This window comes from Oryza sativa, chromosome 1 (genome assembly GCF_034140825.1).
Source record: "Oryza sativa Japonica Group chromosome 1, ASM3414082v1".
NCBI classification, from domain to species: Eukaryota; Viridiplantae; Streptophyta; class Magnoliopsida; order Poales; family Poaceae; genus Oryza; species Oryza sativa.
In genome coordinates, this window is record NC_089035.1 from 33,209,298 (window position 1) to 33,229,323 (window position 20,026).

The window sequence follows — 20,026 nt, forward strand, 5'->3', positions numbered from 1 at the left end:
GCGACGCAGGGTGATGGCGCGCGGACGGGGCTTGAGGCGCCGCCGCTGGGGAGGAGGGCGGGCGCGCGCGTCCAGCCGTGGAGCGCGAGGAAGGCGAGGAGCACGGCGGAGACGTTGAGTGTGGGGATGATCCCCGTGGTGAGCAGCACCGCCACCATGCCCCGCGCCGCCACCTGCTCGTGCCACGGCGGCGGTGGCGGCACCTGTGCCTGCACGCGCTCGGCTCCGACAGAGGAGGCAAGCACGGCGGCAGATGAGGCGAGAGTGGTGGCAGAGGAGGCGAGGCGGCGCGGGGTGACGGCGCGCGGATGGGGCTCGAGGTGACGACGGCGACGGGCGACGGACCGTCGCGCTCGCCTCGCCTTCCCGCGCTCGCTTCCTCCGCCATTGCCGAGAGGAGAGAGAGTGAGAGAGAGAGATAGGAGAGAGAGTGTGTGTGACATGTGGGTCCCACTTTTTTTTATAAATAAAATGCTGACCGGACTGCCATGTGTACGCCACATAGTCTAAAACCACCGTGGATTGGGTCGAGGGGGGTAATTTGTCCGGTTTGCATAGTTGGGGGTGAAGAATGTCTGGTTTTGTGGTTCAGGGGGTAATTCGGACGACCGCGATAGTTCGGGGGGAGGTAATTCGTACTTTTTCCTTTCGGAAATGCTGGCTACCGGGCGACCGGCGGGGGTGGAGCAGATCGGGCACTCCCCTGCGCGCCCCGCCCCCCACGCGCGTGATGCAGGCACCTGGCCCCACCACATTCTCTGCCCCCCATACCATGTGTCTCCACCAAGGTAATAAATAGCGTTCGTAGCGCCCGCTATAGCAGTAGCGGAGCTCTACCGCTACCGCTACAAGGTAGCGGACTGCATAGAGCGTATTGGAACTTAGCGGCCGCTATAGCGCTCCACGACCGCTATAGCAGCTTGCTATAGCGCTTCGCGACCGCTATAACAACCCGCTATTGACTTTGTTAGATCGCTATAATGCTCAAACGGAGCGTTTCACGCATGGATAGAATAATTTAGCATTGTTTGTCTTCTTTATCTAATATATCTATATGTTATTTCATAAATTTTATGTTATGAAATGTAGCAGTAATTAAACAGTCTAATTTTAAATTTTAAGTGAAACTTTATGTTAATATTGATATACAATCTAAATTTATGGTTATTTTTCTTAATTTCGCTATTGGAACTTAGCGTCCGCAATAGCGCCCGCTATCCGCAATCTGCTGCCAGACACTAATCCGCTATAAACACACTATATGCTATTTATTACCTTGGTCCGCACCATATACTCCATTGCAACAAATCACCCACATATTTTAGAAACCCTCTATTAAGGGTCGTTTCATTTTTTATCCACCAAAAATATTTCACCTAGTGTACTCACAATGTTTCACTATGTATAGATCTAATGTTGTAGTGAACGAAACATTCTTTTGCAATAAATCACCCACATATTTTGGAAACCCTGTATTAAGGGAATTCGTTTCATTTTTTGTTACACCTAATGTACTCACAGTGTTTCACTATGTATAGATCTAATGTTGCAGTGAACTGAAACATTCTTTCGCTTTTTGCTGAAACATTGTTTTTATATAAGATGAAACAATACCCGATTTAAACGATTGAAACATTTTCAATCTACTTAGTGAAACAATTCCGATATACTTGGTGGAACATTGTGCAACATTTTAAAAAAAAATCAATAATAAGCTAAAAAAATTTCGTCGGAATATATCCATGTGTGGTCTTGTTTTAAAGATTTAATTGCAACGAATTTAATGGTGCAATCGAATTATGATTTGGATAAATAATTTAAGAGAAAAATTAATTTAAAGTAGTTTTGCACGTATGAGTGGCGCTGACGTCATGCTGACGTCAGCGCCCGATTTTTGCAGATTTGGATCGGGTGACCGATCCCTAGTCACATCTTCTGTATTATTTTCCAATGTAGGAAAGATATATAGAACGTCGTACCATTTGAGGAACGAGATAGTTCATGACATCGATATGGAACCTAAATATCATACTTAGTACTTATAGATACCAATACCAGAGGTCATCTGATACTAACCGGGTACCAAACCAATACTTATATGTATGAGGTCTCGCACCATAGGTATCAAGTTGACACACCGTGTCAAGTATGATGCATGTGGTTACTAGCTTTGATACATTAAGATCCACATGTAAGTGACGGGTCACGACCCAATCCCAGCATCCACGAGCAAAAATCTCTACTATCGCACTATAGATTGAAAATGTAGAGCAACGGAAACTCATTAAACTCTATCGAGGGATGACGGAAGGGTGAGTTGTTCAAGTGCTCCCCTCAAGGATGTTTGACCAAATCCACCAAATCGATAGCTAAGAGTGGTGGTGGTGGTGGTGATATAAGGGAGGCAGGGAGTGGCGATGTGGCCAGTTGGAATTATAGGACAAAATGGTCAAACACATGTAACAACAACATAGAAGGAGGGAGGAGCTGAAAAGAGGAAGCGACGGCGACGATGCGTGGTTGTGCATGCCCTCCCTAGCCGTGCATGTGAGCAGGTGGCTAGAGTGTCCGCTGCTTTGCTCCTTTGTACGTGGGAGCTTGGATGTGTGGAGATGGGGGATATGATTCATTTAAGTAAGCCATTCGGAGAGCATTGCGTGAGCTAGTTGCTATCTTCTCCGGAATATGTTTATATATATTTCACAAAACAACAACATAATGTGTAATAAATTGAAATAAACCATCGCACTTAAATTTCAACCAAACCCGAAGTCGGATCGAGCTCTTCCTTTAACTGTAGTATCACCTTCCTGCTTTCTTATTTCTTCCGTTGTGGAGGAGGATTTTGATGTTTTATCCATGTTATCCAGAGTTTTATCAAACCACTTTTACGTCATTCAAAGTTGATCTGTTGATGATGGATAGTAACAGAGAGTATGATCAAAGAAAAAAAAATCTGAAGCTTAATTTACTAGTAGCTTTCTTTCTTGGTTTTTTAGCTTTATTCTTTTTCAATATTCGGTTATAAGGCTGCCTTAAAGTACATCCATTTATATATCCATGTGTGGATTTGGGAAATTTAACTATTTGCCACTTTTATGAAAGATAACTCTCCAAATACCATTTTTATGATTGCCTTTATACATTTGCCATAGGAGAGAGACAAGTCCATAATTCTTTGCCACTTTGGATGACGTGGAGCACCAGCTCGCATGCCAGCATGGAAGGCAGTGGTGAATTGTTTGTTTTGCCTCTGTGGGCTCCACATGTCAGCCCATTCTCTCTCCTCACTCCATCTCTCTATTTTCAAGTTTCATCCATCGTACTAAGGGCCATTTATACCCATCATCTTAAAAAAATTATATACAAACCAAACAAAAGTCACTTAAACTTTTGCTGTAGGGCCGTTTTATTCCATGACATTTCATAGTATCCAAACAAGTTCCAACTATTGTTATGCAACTTTTCATTGGAAAAAAATCACAAGGAGATGTCATACTATCCTTGCATGAATATTCACCTGTTTTTCTTTTATGACTACATTAAGCCACTTGAGTTACAAACTTTCGATACTTGTTTGACAGTACGATACAATTTTATTTTAGCTAATTGCGTCGGAAAATATGGATACGTTGTAAGTTGTAACATGGTGTGGTGTGTCAGTATAATTGGGGTTGGAGTACAGGTGGGATGAGGAGGGGGAAAGGGGGGTTTCCCATGGCTTAGAGGGATGGCAGTAGGCGAAAGGCTAGTGGTGGATGGTGGGCACGGGCGGACGATGAGGGGATTCATCGGTGCCGTTGACACCTTCTAGCCAGCCGGCGAGGCCGGACGGTGGCGTGGTGGGGAGGCAGTTGAGGCTTTGTGTTTACATAAAATCGGTGTGCGAGTGGGACAAAAAAAGGGACATAGAAAACATGGATTTAAATATGTTGCATGTATCTCAAAGCAATTCAATAGTCCAAGATTTTTAAGATGTATGGAGTGTTTTTGTTCAAAAGCCATATAGGCAGTTCCATTTCGTTTCAGTAGTCAACTGTATAAAAAGGATTTATTTACTGTAACACGGTGTAGTCTGCTACTAGTGTGTTTAGGAGGTTTGCATCAAACGATTCCATGAGTTCTCAGGTTAGGCTGTCTTCGGAACTCCAAGTTCTCAATCCCTCTCCCTCGTTTTCTGCACGCACGCTTTTCAAACTGCTAAACGGTGCCTTTTTTCAAAAGTTACTATACGAAAGTTGCTTAAAAAATTCAAATTAATTTATTTCTAAAAAATAATAGCTAATACTTAATTAATCACGCGCTAATGAATCGCTATGTTTTTCATGTAGAGAGATGTGTTTCTAACCCCAGTAACCGAACACAGCCTTAGTTTTTATTGGTTAACGGCCACCTCTAAAAAACAAAAACTTTGTCGATCACTACGAAAACTAATCTGATCTGTATAGAAACCCATACAAAATCTCAGTAAAATTCATGCTGCCTTCTGGAGTCGATTCACTAATCCGTCCCTTTTGAATAGTAGCAAAAGGGAAGTCAAAACTCAGGAACAAGACGTGTCAGATTAGTCGAGGCTGTTCCTTCCTGTTGAGCAGTTGAGCCCACGCCCACGCCCACGCCCACGCCCACGCCACGCGTCCCAGTCTCCCTGCATGTGATACTCGTGACGCGGTCGCCAATCGCATTGAGAGTCCGAGTCGTCCTCTTCCTGGTCGCGCTAGATCGTAGGCGGCATCCCGCCCCGCCAGCGCACCACGCACCCCGCGGCCCGCGCTCGTCGCGCCCCTGCCCCCATACCGTCCGCTCCCTTCCGCGACCGAAGCTTCATTCCCCCACGCCTCTTCCCTCCCCGGCACCGACCGATCCCCCAAGAACCTTGTCCCCCCCGCGCGGACGACGCCGCCGCCGGCCCGAATCTAGGGTTTTCACCGGCGGCGGGGCGGAGAGAAGAAGGGGAACGGCGGGGGGGGGGGGGGGGGGGGGGCGGGCGGCCGACGCGATGCTGCCGGGCGCGAGGTCGCTGGTGGTGCTGCGGAGGAGGGCGGGGCTGGCCCTCCTGCGGCGCGGCTGCGGGGAGGGCGGCACGTGCGGGAAGGGGGAGGCGCCCGCCAATGCCAGGCGCGCGGCGGCCACGCTGGCCGGGCTCGGCGGCCGCGGGCCGCTCGGGCGGTGGGCCGATCCGACGGGTCCCCCGCGCGGGGAGGCGGAGAGGGCGGGCGGGGTGTGGCGCGCGGGCACGCAGACGAGGTCCTTCCTTGGATGCGGCGACGGGGATGAGGGGAGCGTGCTCTCCAAGGTCTACGAGGAGAGGCGCGTCATGGGGTACGGTGGATTGGACCGATTGTTTTGCAGCTCATAATTTTACCTTCTCTGATTGTTTGGAAACGGAAATTATTGGTGCTGATTGTTGGTGCGTTGGTGGGTGCAGGTACTCGCCGGAGCAGATGTTCGCTGTTGTCGCGGCAGTAGACCTCTATGAGGATTTTGTGCCGTGGTGTCAGAGGTCTAGGATTATCAGGCGACACGAGAATGGCTCGTTTGATGCTGAACTCGAAATTGGATTCAAGTTCCTTGTCGAGAGTTATGTTTCTCATGTGGAGATGGAGAAGCCAAAATATATCAAGGTGAGAACTTCATCATGGTACTATCACCATACTTTATTGGTTAGTACATAACATACCATGGAACACAAGCATATCTAGAATAACTAAATGGTTCTGAAAGCGACAAATTAATTGTTGAAGCCGCATTAGTTAAGTTTTGTCACATGGGTCACCTTAGTCATGCGTTTTTCTTTTGTGTTGTAATTCCTTAGCACATTGCTTCACAACTATCTGCTAAAGGTTTACTTCTTCTAGGATTACTTGTAGTCTATCCAAACATGTAAAAATTCTGTCGTCGAGGACGTGCCTTTCATTTTTCTTTCTTCAATGCGGCTATGTGGGCCAAATTTCTTGAAACAGTCAGATATGATGTTACTTGTGCCGACTAGTAGTGAACACATTGAATTGCTTGCAATGTTGGCTATAACTTAGAATATCTGAAATACGAAGTAACAGTTGCATTAGTTAATTCGAGAAGATATAGTACATCATTTGGCTGTATCAACCCGGACAAAAGTAATGTTTCTATTTATTTTGCCTGCTTTCTGAATGAATATTGGTTTTGGTTTTAGCGCTAACATGAACTGCAGTTGTCAATGGCAAATTGGCAAAGTAGTTTTTTTCTGAGATCATCCTTAAACCATACATCAAATTATATATACTGTAAAACCGTCATCATGCTGCTGACTGATGGAGTAGCTTCACCTATCCCTTTTTAATAAGGCATGCAACAAAATTTTCTTGTGATGTAGGAAGGCTGATGCGATTATTGCTGCATGAAACCTGGAAACTTTCTAACACTTTGACTTGGGAGTAGTCAAGTTAGATTTGTTACGATAACTTTTTCTTGAATAGAAGATTTGATGCATAGGTGGGAGTTTGTGTGTGTGTGTGTGTGTGTGTATGCACAGATGATTTCTGTTAACCAGTTCTCAATCTCAGTTCTTTGGAGCAACTTGGATTTGCTGCTCATGATAAAATGCACCCTGTTTTGGCTAAGATAACTGTTGAACAGATGCTGTGCTAACTCATGCTCCAGGTTCTAATGATTGAATATCACTGCAGATCTTGATATAAACTTCTTCTATTTAACTGGGATGCTCTATTTTATTTAACTAAGATAGTTGTTGAACAGACGCCGTGCTAACTTTAGTATTTAGATGATTGCTTGAAGATTGTGTTCATTATTTCGTGAGAAATGTACTTATGTTGCAACTATTTATAAGTGCCATAAATCTTTAAAATCTGTTGCCCCTTCTGAGTAAAACTTCTGTTGCATATTTTTGTTTTATTTGTACCGAACAAGTGGGGAAATGGCGTATAATTCACTGTGACCATTCACTTCCTACTTTTACCCTTTTTTTCCATGTTAGAACAGATGCGTTGTTTTACTTCTGACTGGTATTTACTCGATTGCAGACGACAGCATCTGAAAGTGGACTTTTTGATCATTTGATAAATGTTTGGGAGTTCAAGCCTGGTCCTGTTCCTGGAACATGTGACCTTTACTTCTTGGTTGATTTTAAGTTTCAGTCGCCACTATATCGTCAGGTAAAATCATCCGTTACGATCGTGCACATGAAGCGCATTCATTTAACTGTGATTTATCAGTCCTTAGTCTGAAGCTTTTCATTTCAGGTTGCTTCCATGTTCTTCAAGGAAGTTGTTTCCCGGTTAGTGAGCTCACTTAGTGATCGTTGTTATAGAATTTATGGGCCTCCCATTCCTGTGCTGGAAAATACTTATGGGCAAGGAAGATAGACAAAAGATAATCCAATTTTGAAGTATGTTCGCTCCATGAATATCTGAGTGAGGAAATCTTAATATACATTGCCTTTGCCTTCGATTCTGATGTCATTATACCCATAGGGTACCATTAGGCAAGAGGATTTTGAACTAAATCAGCCAGAATTTTCACTTCTTGGCTATTTCTCAGGTGTTTTTTTTTTCCATGTACCACTAAACGATTCCCATGTGTAACAACAAATGGCTCCCTAATACACGATTGTTTACCTAGCCAATGAAGTGTCTTTGTTTTAAATGTATGGCATTATAAATTTCTACATGGTTTTCGTCTCCATTCTAACTTCTGCTGACAGACACACTACGGCCATCGAGTGTTGCAATCTCTCCAAATGGCGGCCTGCCAAGTTGAGCACAGCCGCGATTTGTATTCTTGTATAAGTCTCGAACACTTTGCCACACATTTTTTGTCCAATGCAATATGCGTTGGATCCATGGTACATTCGTACATGTGAATAATAAAGTATGACGCAACCACCGGGCTGCTGGCCTGAAGAGGCATTTTAGGGGCACTTGGCCTGCACTAGTTGTTCTTTGAGCAGTGAAACATCAAACTGTTCCTCTGCCGCTCATCTGTCATCTCATTGCTCGTTTTCTCTGAACTGTTGGACCCGTCACACGGTCAGGCCCCAACGAGGTCAACCACCAAGGTCGCCAGCTTCCGTCCCTTGGCGCCGTGCCTGACCACGTCAATGTCGCCTCCGACCGAGCACTCGTTGTCTGTGCCCTCCTCACCGTCGGCCACGCACCACTCGCCCGGCGTGACGCCATCGAGCGGACGCCGCAGCACCTCCTCGTCTATCCTCTGCAGCAGCGCGTCGTCGTCGTCGCCGAACGCCCCGGCGAAGGCCGCCCCGCTGCCGACCATCGCGTCGTACCGCGACGCCTGCTGCCCATCCGCGCCCTGCGACGTCGGCGCGCCGCCGTCCTGCGCCACCGTGTGCCGGAGGTTGTGGTTGACGGTGCTGTTCCGGAACTGGGCGGAGTTGGCCATGACCGTCTGGAAGTAGAACTCCATGGGGCTCAGGGAGTTGCTGAAGTACAGGAGCAGCGTCCTTGGGAGGTTGTCCGGCGCCACCACGCAGTACTCGACGAAGTCCCGGCTCAAGATCGGCCTTGGCGAGCCTGTGCATGTTTCGCATCAATTTGTTAGTGAATGACCCGTGCGAGAAATGACGTGGACTCCTACCGGAAGCCTACCTCTGAAGAGCTCGAACGCGTCAGGCTTTGCTCGTTGCCCCGACGAGAACGATATCTCGGCGTTGGTGCTCTGCAGGAGGTTCTGGTCGACGACGACCGCCTCGGCGCCGCCGGAATCCATCCTGTGGTCGATGAAGCTGAGCCCCCTCCGCACGGAGGAGAAGGCGTAGAGAAGGTCTGCACAAACACGATCGCCAGTTCGCCACATCAGCATTTCATCGCTTGTCATCGGTGGCATCGAAGGCAAACAACCAACGGGACGACGTCGAGCTTACCGTCCGGCGTGACGAGTGGGTAGTCCGACGCGCCAAGCGTGACGAGCCAGTCCCACTCGGCGCCGACCCTCAGCAGGACAGCGGCGCCGCGGAGCACGGCGGCGACGGCGGACGGACCGCGGCCGTCGACGGGGTCGCCCTTGCCGACGACGTGCACGTTCCCGTACTCGAGGAACGCCCGCTCCGACCGGGCATACCCCGCCAGCCTCGCCCGCTCGTACGCGCCCGCGCCGGCGTCCAGGTGCAGCAGGTACCGGTTCCTCGGGTGGTACACGGCCTTGAGCAGCCGCGTCATCCGCACGCTGTCCCCGTGCCCGCCGGAGATGTAGTACGCCAGCACCGGCGGGTACCCGGGCCCCCGCCTCGGCACGGCCGCCGCCGCCTCGACAACATCGTCGTACTCGTACGCCGGCGCGCCGAGGAAGAAGGAGCTCGACGCGTAGCCGATGATCAGCAGGCTAGTCGTGACGACGGCCAGCGACGCGAGCGCGGCCGACGGCGAGCACGTCTGCAGGAGCCAAGAACCGTGCGGCATTGTGCACCACGTCGGGATCCTCAGCCGCGCGCCGGAGAGATGCATGAGCCGGCGCGTACACTACAAGTTATAGTCAACTCCTCAAGAGATCGATCACACAAGCTGCCTGGCAGATGGAACTAACCGGGAATCACATTAGTTCGTGGGGGAGCAGACATAAGCCCTGACGCAATGATGAACGGGATCGGAGTACCAAACATCGATTTACACCAATATAAAACGTGTAGGACAGAATTAGTAGGATACCAACCAGCGGAGATTTTTTGTTTTGTTTTTGTTGTCGGGATGCTACGGCCTACGCGCGAGACGTGCATATGGAGGCCGTGGATCGGTGGATGGAACTGTGCGGCAGACGTGGTTCCAAGGAGGGGAATCCAGCAAATCGGGTGAGGAAATGATAGAAAAAAAAGGAGCAGAGTATATGGAAGCAACCGGCGTGCTGCGAAGCTGACGAACATTGGAATCGTTGTGCACTTGTGCTTGTGCAGATGGATCGACGCTGACGCTGCTAATTTCTGTCGCCCACCGGCCGGCTGCCGCGCGCATACGCGATGAACTGTCCAAATCAGAGTTCGCTGCGTAGTCGCATCGCATCTCGCATCAGTCAAACTAGTTAGTTTCCAGGCTTCTGCTAGTAGAGCTAGCACACATCTCCTGAGATCTCCCCGCTGAGGCGGCAGTGTGTGTACTACCCTTTATCAAAACTACAATTTTGAACTAAACTGAAACAAAGTGAGGTATCTAATCTTGGACGCGCATGAAACTTGGCTAGTTTTACCTTTCCCTCTATCGAACACAATCCAGGGCATTTGGTATTGGACGAGAAAAGGCTAGACAAAGGCTAAGCATTAGACCGAAACCATGCATTGCATTGCACAGGCATCATCATCCTGTTCATTCGTGCCGACCAAAAGATCCATCTCATCCTTCGGAAAATGGAAAAGGATCCTTGGGGCTTGGGCTTCGGCCACTGGGCCGACCACGCAAACCCAACACATACTTGCTCACTGGCCAGGCTTGTGTTGGACCACAGCTGCGTAAGCCCAATTCGTCGTGACTTGCTGCTGCCATCTGGCTGGGCCGCTTGCAGTGCTAGCGCGCCGCGTGTTTGCAGTTGGGCTAGAGTTTGGATTCGAAACGTCTTTTGCGTTTTGCCGTTTGCCCCTCTACTCTCCCCTTCTCTCAAGAGCCACAGCGTAATGACACATTTCCCTTTTCTTTTTTTTTCTTTTCTTCTTGTTCTATATTTTTTCCTCATTTTCCTTTTCTTTTCGTGCGATACACCTGGCTCTGTACCTGACCCGCACCAAACGACGAAATACAGTAGCTTGGAGGAAAAAAAATGCAGCCCTTGCGTATTCCTTTTCTGTCATATATGGACTTCATGAACATGGTGTGATGCCACCGGATGAGTAATCTCAACTGAACATACGTGGAGTTCTTGTACGCTCGTTTATTTATTCTGTATTTTTGCGAGAAATTTATTGTATATTTCTTAATTTATTTACTGAATGAAGCAAACCATGCGTATGATACTACGCTGCACATGCTCCACGATGAAAACAACCGAACTGAAAAGATAAGCATACGTGATGTGTCAGGATTAAAAAAAAAACTTGAGCATGCGTGTGCGATTAGTTTGGGGGCAAATAGATGTTAAGCATTGCCGTATTTTTCCTCGCGCTTTTACAGGGGGAAGTTTAGACCTAAATAACAGTCTCGTATTAACTTCACAAGTCATGATCCCGCCGTAGATTTCTTGCTCATATACAAGCCGAAAATCATTAATACATTGACTAATATAGCACTATAGCATCCCCATAACAACGGTAATATTTTCGATCTGAGGAGTAAATAACTTTATCTGTACTCCATCTCGGTAAAAACACACAAGAAGAAGAACACTTGAGTTCAAGAGAAAAATACTACTGCTCCCTCCGTCCCACAATATAAGACGTCCCACAATATAAGGGATTTTGAGGTTTTACTTACAACTTTTGACCACTCGTCTTATTCAATTTTTTTTTCAAATATAAAAAACGAAAAGTTATGTTTAAAATACTGTAGATAATAAAGTAAGTTACAAATAAAATAAATAATAATTTTAAATTTTTTTAAATAAGACGAGTGGTCAAACGTTAAAAGCAAAAACTCAAAATTTCTTATATTATACGACGGAGGGAGTATAAAAGAACAATACTTCTATAAATTTTGTATTTGGATCCCAGATAGAGAAAAAAAAGCAGCAGCAAATACGTCGAGTCACGACGCCCCCAGTACAGAGAGACACACCTCTCCAAAAACGAAAAAAAGAAATAGAGACACTCCCGGAAGGAAAAATCTTACTACTGATGAGTAGACGGCGGGCCCACCGAGCAATCCCACGTTATCCATCACCCCACCGGGGAAGCCCAAGCGCATCGTGACCCTTGAATCCAGCGAGCCGAGCCCCGGTTGCGGGCAGCGAGCTCCCCTCCTCCCCACTCCGTCTCCGTGGCTCCGTGCCTTCCAAAGCGTGGGAGGAGGAGAAAGGAAACGGAAAATTATTCACAACGGGAAGCCTTCAAAAAGCCAAGCCCTTCCTCGCCCATTTTCCAGACAGCGTCTCTCGGTTCGGGCCTCAGCGGGCGGTGTGTGTGTGTGCGCCTCCGCGAGACCAGACACCAACCTCTCTCTCTCTCTCTCTCCCATCCTTCCCCTCCTCCTCCTCCGCCTCGCCGCCGCCGCCACACGCCGCACGGTCTCTCTCCCCGAGGTAACTAGCCTTGCACGCCTGGACTTCTTCCCCTCTCCTCCTTCCCGTCGTCGTCCTCCCTCTATCCGGAGGGTCTCTCGGGGGACGCCGCGTTCGTGGGCTGGGCTGTCTCCATGTCGGTGGCGGCGGCGGCGTGGGGGGACGCGGGCGATCGTCGGCGCGGGGCCCGATCTTAGAGTCCGTCGCGTCCGATCGCGCGGCGATCGTTCCGGCGCGCGCCGATCTCCCCGTTTCGGCGGCGGAAATTCGGGGTTGCTGCTCGTGTTTCATCGGTTGGTGTTGGTTCGGGCTACGGTTTTCCTGGGACGATCGGGGGGGCGCCGATGATTTGGCGAGATGTATGCGTTCGTTAAGCCCGATTTTTGATCGGTTTTGGTTGGGAAAATCAGTGTCGGGGAGATCGGGATAGGATTTGGGGCGGACGGGTTGTGGAAACCACTGTTGGCAAATCTGATGGCACAGTCTGCCGTGATTTTTTTTTTGGCTGGAGATGTGATATGGTTAGGAGTTGATGGGTCTGCTATTAGATGTGAAATCATCAGTTGGTTTACTCAACCTTATCAGTGTTAGTTTATTCTAATCCACATGTTTTTGAGCAGTATAAATGCAGGATTAATCCGTGGTGTTGTGACTTTTTGGGTGGTAGATTCGTGGGCGGCAGGAAGTGCATGGGGAGAAAGGATGCCAGAGTTGCGTAGTGGAGTCCGGCAAGCTCGGTTGAAGGCAAAGAAGGTTGAGGACCTTGCAGCACAGGACCCAGCTGAGAACTTGGTAGTGGTGGCACCGACGGTGGCAGGAAGACGTGGTAGAGGAAGGGGTGGGAGGGGTGGAGGTAGAGCAACAGGAAGAGGAAGGGCAGGAGGAAGAGGGCGAGGTGTTCCGGTGATTGATTTGGACCCGGACCAACCTTGTGAGGTTCTTCCAGGAGCTGCTATTGGCGGAGTCGCTGCTGGAGGCCCCCATCATATCGAGGAACTTGCTAATAAGGTTGTGAAGATGGATGGTGGGAGTGCTGAGAAGATTGGTGGAGGCGAAGATGATGGGAATGCATCTCCAGTTCCGGATAAGGTATATTCTTCATATTGAGCTCTTACTAATTTATTATGCATGTTATCACTTGCATGCATTTCTCCTGTTATTCTGATTGCAGACATGCACTGTTAGGGTTTCGGAGATGACGACAAATTAGTAGATTTTGGCCTGGTACCACAAGTGTACCGTTATATCATATTACGATATTATGTCGTTATGTGCATGGTTCAGGTGGACCAAGCTTTTTTCTTTACGTAGATATTGGTAACGCCTTTTGGAACTTATTAAATGCATAAAATAATTGACCTGATAACAAGCATAACAGCACCTTCCTTACTCTACCATTTTTGTTTTTGGCATTGTTTGTAGGGCAAGGCAGGTGCCCCTATTTATGTTCTATTCAGAAATGTTTCCACTTTTTTCTATGGATGCTTCCTTGTCAATGATGCTAGCTTGAAGTTTTTGATAGTACATAGCCGTAGAATGGGATGGTTGACCTCACCGAATTCATGAGGGCATCTCCTTATCTGTTACCGTGCGAATGCCAGTGCACATGGCTGCTCTGCATCCCTCAACTTAGGCTTACTGTTTGCTTATATCATGGAAGCTGTTCTTTTACAACATAGTTGATCTAAGACCTAATATAGTTGTCCCCAAATCTAGTTTGGATGCCACTGTGGAGTTTGTGCAATAGCTTGGCGTCATTAGGTTCTTCAAACTTATAGACATGGATCTGTGCATGGCAAATAACTTTGACCTTTTGATACAAAATCAACTTTAGGTTCCATGAACATCATCTAGTCTTCGAGTGCTCTAAATCTGGAGTCTTAGGAGGTCACTTTCTTGCCTAGCAATAAACCACTCCATAAATTGCATCGGTTATAACTAATCCTTTTTCATTGCAAATATTCATCTCTATCTCAAATGGCAGGCATTTCTGAGAGTCACGCTCTGCTTGAAAGGAGTGCAAAAAAAATGTTAGTGCATGATAGGATACTTGAATCTGTCATGACTTTTACTAGAATACGGTTTGTTTGAGTGTCATCTGGCACAATATTGTTTTACACTATGATGAGTTGGAGATTTGGTTACCTAGTAAAGTCGATGAATCATTTGCAGGTTCAAGTAGGCCATTCTCCGCAATACAAGGTAGAGCGGAAGTTGGGGAAAGGTGGTTTTGGACAGGTTTATGTTGGCAGAAGGGTTTCTGGTGGAACTGATCGCACTGGAGCTGATGCTATCGAGGTCTAACCCCATCCTTTTTCCTTTTCTTTTAAAAAGTTTCTGCTATAATATCACATGGTGGTGATAATAGATGGATTCTCATATTGCAGGTAGCTTTGAAATTCGAGCACCGCAACAGTAAGGGTTGCAATTATGGCCCTCCATATGAGTGGCAAGTTTATAGGTAATTGCACTATAATAAGTTGAGTATTACAATCTTAGAGATAGGATCTCAGAGACTCGGACATAATAAAAGTTATTGTGCAATATCTTGATTCTTGCCTGAAAATGTTGTTTCTATTTTGCATATTACAAGGACTATTTATCTCTTGGATCCAAGAATTTGTTATTAGTTGCATGAAGTTTTGCACATTAACCTGAACTAGCAAACATTTAATGCTTAGTATGTTACAGCAATGTTTTCTGCTGATTATAATTGTAGACTAGCTTATTTCCTCTATCTTTGAACATTTAGTTATTTGGAGTTATCTGTTGAAGGGTACCGTAGTACTGTAGTGCCACTACTTACTACTTCGAGAACCAACCTTACTATTTGTGCGTTTTGCATGTGTTTCAGTGCTCTGAATGGATGTTATGGTATACCCTGGGTTCACTACAAAGGCCGGCAGGGGGACTATTATGTTCTGGTCAGTCGTATAAGCATTTTCTAATTGTTTGAGATTCTTTTCTTAACAACTGCTAAAATTTGTAACCTTTTCAGGTAATGGACATACTAGGACCTAGTCTTTGGGATGTTTGGAATTCTGTTGGGCAGACGTAAGATTGTTGTGGCCTGATTGCTTTTTTGTCCCCTCAGTAATATTTGTTGTTAAAGACAGCAACTAAGTGATAACCAATGTTTCATGCAGGATGACCCCAAGTATGGTTGCTTGCATCGCTGTAGAGGCAATTTCTATCCTTGAGAAACTTCATGCAAAGGGGTAAGCAGGCCTTTTGAATTTTCTATTAGCCTCTGGATTTCACTGTTCATGTTTTATTTTTGGAACATTTTACCAGGTTCGTTCATGGAGATGTTAAACCAGAAAATTTTCTACTTGGCCAACCTGGATCACCTGATGAGAAGAAACTTTTTTTGATTGATCTTGGCTTAGGTATGCAATGGAAACCTTATGTGATTGATACTGGTTGCAAAAATTGAGCACATAACCCATCTCAATAAGATTTAACATTCCCTAATCAGAATTGCGGATGTTCTTTTGTAATGCTGTTTGTACCTAATATCATTGTAAAATGTGAGTTCACAAGTGCTCATGCTACCATTTACAATTTCAGCATCTAAATGGAAGGAAACGCCAAATGGACAGCATGTTGATTATGATCAAAGGCCAGACATATTTAGGTTAATTTTTATCTGATGACTTTTTTTGGTTATATTTTTTGCAACTTTCCTCCATATTTATCATCTGCCTTCTTTTGGACAGGGGTACAATAAGATATGCTAGTGTCCATGCCCATTTAGGCCGTACTGGTAGCAGAAGGGATGATCTGGAATCATTAGCATATACATTAATATTTCTTCTCAGAGGAAGGTTACCTTGGCAAGGCTACCAGGTTTCCATTCTTTCTCTGGACATTTGGTTATACCTGATGTACTATGTGTTATGTTCATTTGCATATTGAGTGAAGGTTTTTGGTTCTTCCTTTTGTTTGTTTCCAATAGATTCAGTGATAACGATAGTTTATCTGTGATATGTTCTTTCTTGCTCACTGATTTTGTATATAACTTGATCTGTCATGTTTATTGCAGGGTGAGAACAAGAGTTTTCTTGTTTGCAAGAAGAAAATGGCTACCTCTCCAGACCTTTTGTGCTGTTTCTGTCCCCCTCCTTTTAAACTTTTCCTGGAGAGCGTGACAAACATGAGATTTGATGAAGAACCAAACTACGCAAAGCTTATTTCCCTTTTTGATGAATTGATTGAGCCCCAGCATTTGAGGCCTATTAGAATCGATGGTGCTCTAAAGGTTATTTTACATCAGAAATTTTTTTTCTTCATATTACAGTATCAGCTAGTCAATCCACCCAATTTTAATATAATTCACATGATTTGACATTGAATGGTTTCTATATGCAGGCTGGACAAAAACGTGGAAGGTTGCTTGTAAATCTTGAAGAAGATGAACAACCAAAGAAGAAAGTTCGACTTGGAAGCCCAGCAAATCAGTGGATATCAGTCTATAATGCTAGGAGACCCATGAAACAAAGGTAACAAACTTTGACCTTTGCATGCTTGTTGTAATCTTCATTTTCACAGTGAGCTCAACTATATGACCGTATTTTGTGATGTATGACGTGAAGTTTGATCCACAAATAGTCTGAAGTCACGTGCGATTCATAGTTGTACTCAACTCCTTGGTGCGGTGCTTATGCCGTGATAATTTTTTGTCGTCCATGTCAAGGTTTAGTATATGCCAGTCAGCCAGTCTACAACTTGACCTCATTTAATTTATTCAAAGCAATGCTTTATGTATCTAATTTGCCAACAGACCATTACTGCTTTGGTATTTTGAACTGGGAACTGCAGCTAAGCATGCTATATTGTTATTAACAGTTTCTTAGTCAAAAATCAAAAGAATATACAACTTGGGTCACTGTGTGGCTTGAGCTTCAAAATACCTTTTCAATAACGTCCTTGTTTCCCTTTTTTTTATCAACAGATACCATTACAATGTAGCAGATGCCAGACTTCATCAACACATAGAGAAGGGAAATGATGATGGATTGTTCATTAGCTCAGTGGCATCTTCAGCCAATCTTTGGGCCCTTATTATGGACGCGGGAACTGGGTTCACATCCCAAGTTTATGAACTCTCACCAATATTTCTTCATAAGGTACTCTTACTCTTGAGCAAAGATTCCCTCTTTTCTCTGGAGCGTTCTGAGTTGCCTATTCTTGTACTTTTAGGATTGGATTATGGAGCAATGGGAGAATAATTACTACATCAGTGCCATAGCGGGTGCAACAAATGGAAGTTCCTTGGTGGTCATGTCAAAAGGTTTGTCTCAGCTGTTCTTTTGTTGGAGGTCTCTCATGTTACTACCATTGTTATTCTTCATAAAGGACCATCTATGTTTAGAAACTTGGCCTGTTTCTCTTTCCATTCACTTCGCAGGTGTCTCAATTTTTTTTTGGGAAGATGGTTGATATGTCCTGATGTAGTGATGTGTATATATTGACTTGCATGTTCCACACACTTAGTGTTTCTTTTGTTTATGTATTATGACATGAATGGGGTTAGTCTGACATGGTGATTTACTCTTTCCAGGAACTCCTTACACTCAACAGTCTTACAAAGTTAGTGAATCGTTTCCCTTCAAATGGATCAACAAGAAATGGAAAGAAGGATTTCATGTTACATCAATGACCACTGCAGGAAGCCGCTGGGGTGTAGTTATGTCAAGGAATTCTGGATTTTCTGAACAGGTATTTGTGGTTATTGGTGTAATATTTTTTTTTCCTGGTGTGCAAATCAGTTGCAATCTAAGCGATGGTATTTCAATTTTTTTTTTGGCATGTGAAAAAGGGTACAAAACTCTTTAGTTGTCAGAAAATAACTTGTTTTCAGATGAAATGAGTTGTCGTATTGATGGAAACCAGTCTTTTTGAACCTGACAGGGATTCTTACATCATATATCAAGTTGATTATACTTCATCTCTCTCATGTACTGCAGGTAGTAGAATTGGATTTTTTATATCCTAGTGAAGGTATCCACCGGCGTTGGGAGAATGGCTATAGAATAACTTCTACAGCAGCCACTGGTGACCAAGCTGCTTTTATATTGAGTATACCCAAGAGAAAATTGATGGACGAGACACAAGAAACTCTTAGAACATCTGCTTTTCCAAGCAACCATGTGAAGGTACGAATACATGACTAATTCCTGTGTACATTGTTTTTCTTCACAGTTCTCTCTAACCAGACCATTCAACTTACATTTCTTGTTCAAGCGTCAACTCGATCACTACTCTAACCTTGTCCCATACTGTTGTCTTTTTGTAGGAGAAATGGGCCAAGAATCTTTACATTGCTTCGATATGCTATGGCCGGACAGTATCTTGAGGCATACCCTGCACACCAACTCGGGCTTAGCATATTCGCAACTGAGTTGATGTCGGGAAAACCAGCAATCTAGTTGCTGCTCTCTGTTACTCTGTATGTGTAGGTAACATTGGCTAGGTAAACCTTACATCATGGCCAGAGTTAGGGGCGCGAGAGGAAGCAGGGAGGAAGGTGGATGGACAGCTAATAAGCTGATGAGGATGTCATCCGGCTGGTGGTCTGGTGGAGGTGGCAGAAGCGGATGCCGTCAACATATTTTGCATCAAGATGTGCTTTGCTGCAGTCCTTGCTGCGGTGCACAGCACGGATGACCCTTATAGCCTCTTTGGAGGCCTATAATCTGAGAGCCCGTTGTGTATAGCTCTTATCGTGTCCTGCGTTTTGTCTGGTGGAAGCGAAATTACCATGTTTCCAGAACTCCGGAATTGTCTCTAAATTATTGTGTGAGAATGGGTGTACTGATAAATCGGTGTATCGATTCCATTATTCGATGGTCTCATTGCATTAATGCAATAATGTTGCATTACTGATCATCTTTTTACATCTTGTGCACAGCGATATTCATGAAGTACCACTTGAGAGAGCGGCATCCATGAAAAGTCACTCCCAGAGGGTGATTATCACGATACTCCCTATTGTCACGATGCTCCTCAGAGGGCCGTTGGTCCTACAATTTGATGTCAAGTTTGACATTCCTTTTGCACATTCGAGTTTATCACCTGCCTTGCCTCGCTCAATATTCATTATCGTCTGCTTTGCGTCGCTAGCACTTAGAAATTGACCAAAATGCCCTCGTTGCTTTGTCCCTTTTTTCTATTTCTTAGGACGGAGGAAATAGGTGAATAAATGAAGGGTATCATCTTTTCGCTTATGCTTATCAGCTAGAATTTGAATTTTCAATTTTAAATTTGGAGTTGGTTTTGGGTTTTTTCATTAAAGTTTATTTTTCAGTCTTTACTTTTAGATCGCTAAGAACACGTATATAAAAGTTTTATTCACAAATTATATCCCGTGTGTAAATATGATGTTTGGCTTATTCTACGAATAAGCGAAGCAATGAAGCTGGAACTAGACTATATTCTGACTATCTAAGCGGTTCAAAAGCTATCTGAGCGGTCCGAAAGCAAAGGTTAAAAGAAACATAAAGCAATAAAAATACCCCTGAAATTAACAGAAAGCAATAAAAAATACCTCTGAAATTAACTACAAAATTAAGTAAATGGTACGTAGTCGAAGCGGTATATTTTGGGATAGAAAATGGTGTTTTTTTTTAAAAAAAAACTTATTATTACTCCCTTGACTATTAAATTGAAACATATGAGATCACTTGAAAGCTAATGAGTCATGGTGAATATACAACTGCCTCGATCTACAAGACACAATTTATAGGACACACAAAAAAAACTACAACATGCTGACTTAGAAGCCTTGGGCCTCATATAAGGTGCAAATCCTTCGCTTGGCTAGTACACAAAACTCAACATGTAAGCATATAATAATAATTTATTTCATTCTAAA

The 20,026-nt window shown here is 45.0% G+C and overlaps 3 protein-coding genes across 4 annotated transcripts; 2 read left to right on the plus strand and 1 right to left on the minus strand.

The window, feature by feature from the left end:
- Positions 1 to 4,686: 4,686 nt before the first annotated feature.
- On the plus strand, positions 4,687 to 7,624 carry LOC4324708 (uncharacterized). Its single transcript, XM_015794040.3, has 4 exons — positions 4,687 to 5,322; positions 5,429 to 5,624; positions 7,023 to 7,154; positions 7,242 to 7,624. Exons 1-4 carry the CDS (start codon positions 5,000 to 5,002, stop codon positions 7,362 to 7,364), a joined length of 774 nt encoding a protein of 257 aa, XP_015649526.1. The 5' UTR covers positions 4,687 to 4,999; the 3' UTR covers positions 7,365 to 7,624.
- LOC4324709 (beta-glucuronosyltransferase GlcAT14A) lies at positions 7,393 to 9,601 on the minus strand. Its single transcript, XM_015793933.3, has 3 exons — positions 8,882 to 9,601; positions 8,607 to 8,783; positions 7,393 to 8,531 (listed from the first exon to the last, which is right to left on the minus strand). Exons 1-3 carry the CDS (start codon positions 9,459 to 9,461, stop codon positions 8,029 to 8,031), a joined length of 1,260 nt encoding a protein of 419 aa, XP_015649419.1. The 5' UTR covers positions 9,462 to 9,601; the 3' UTR covers positions 7,393 to 8,028.
- A 2,411-nt stretch (positions 9,602 to 12,012) lies between these two features.
- Positions 12,013 to 19,041, plus strand: LOC4324710 (casein kinase 1-like protein HD16). Of its 2 annotated transcripts, none has more exons than XM_015765632.3 (17): positions 12,013 to 12,171; positions 12,771 to 13,239; positions 14,323 to 14,448; positions 14,538 to 14,611; positions 15,005 to 15,074; positions 15,149 to 15,204; positions 15,297 to 15,368; positions 15,445 to 15,539; positions 15,721 to 15,787; positions 15,870 to 15,999; positions 16,196 to 16,411; positions 16,522 to 16,652; positions 17,105 to 17,279; positions 17,353 to 17,443; positions 17,714 to 17,871; positions 18,120 to 18,308; positions 18,449 to 19,041. In XM_015765632.3, the coding sequence occupies exons 2-17, from the start codon at positions 12,853 to 12,855 to the stop codon at positions 18,506 to 18,508; spliced, it is 2,097 nt and encodes a 698-aa protein (XP_015621118.1). In that variant the 5' UTR covers positions 12,013 to 12,171; positions 12,771 to 12,852; the 3' UTR covers positions 18,509 to 19,041. The 2 variants fall into 2 exon arrangements, with proteins under 2 accessions (XP_015621118.1, XP_015621116.1); XM_015765630.3 differs by having other exon boundaries at positions 12,818 to 13,239.
- The last annotated feature ends 985 nt before the right edge of the window (positions 19,042 to 20,026 follow it).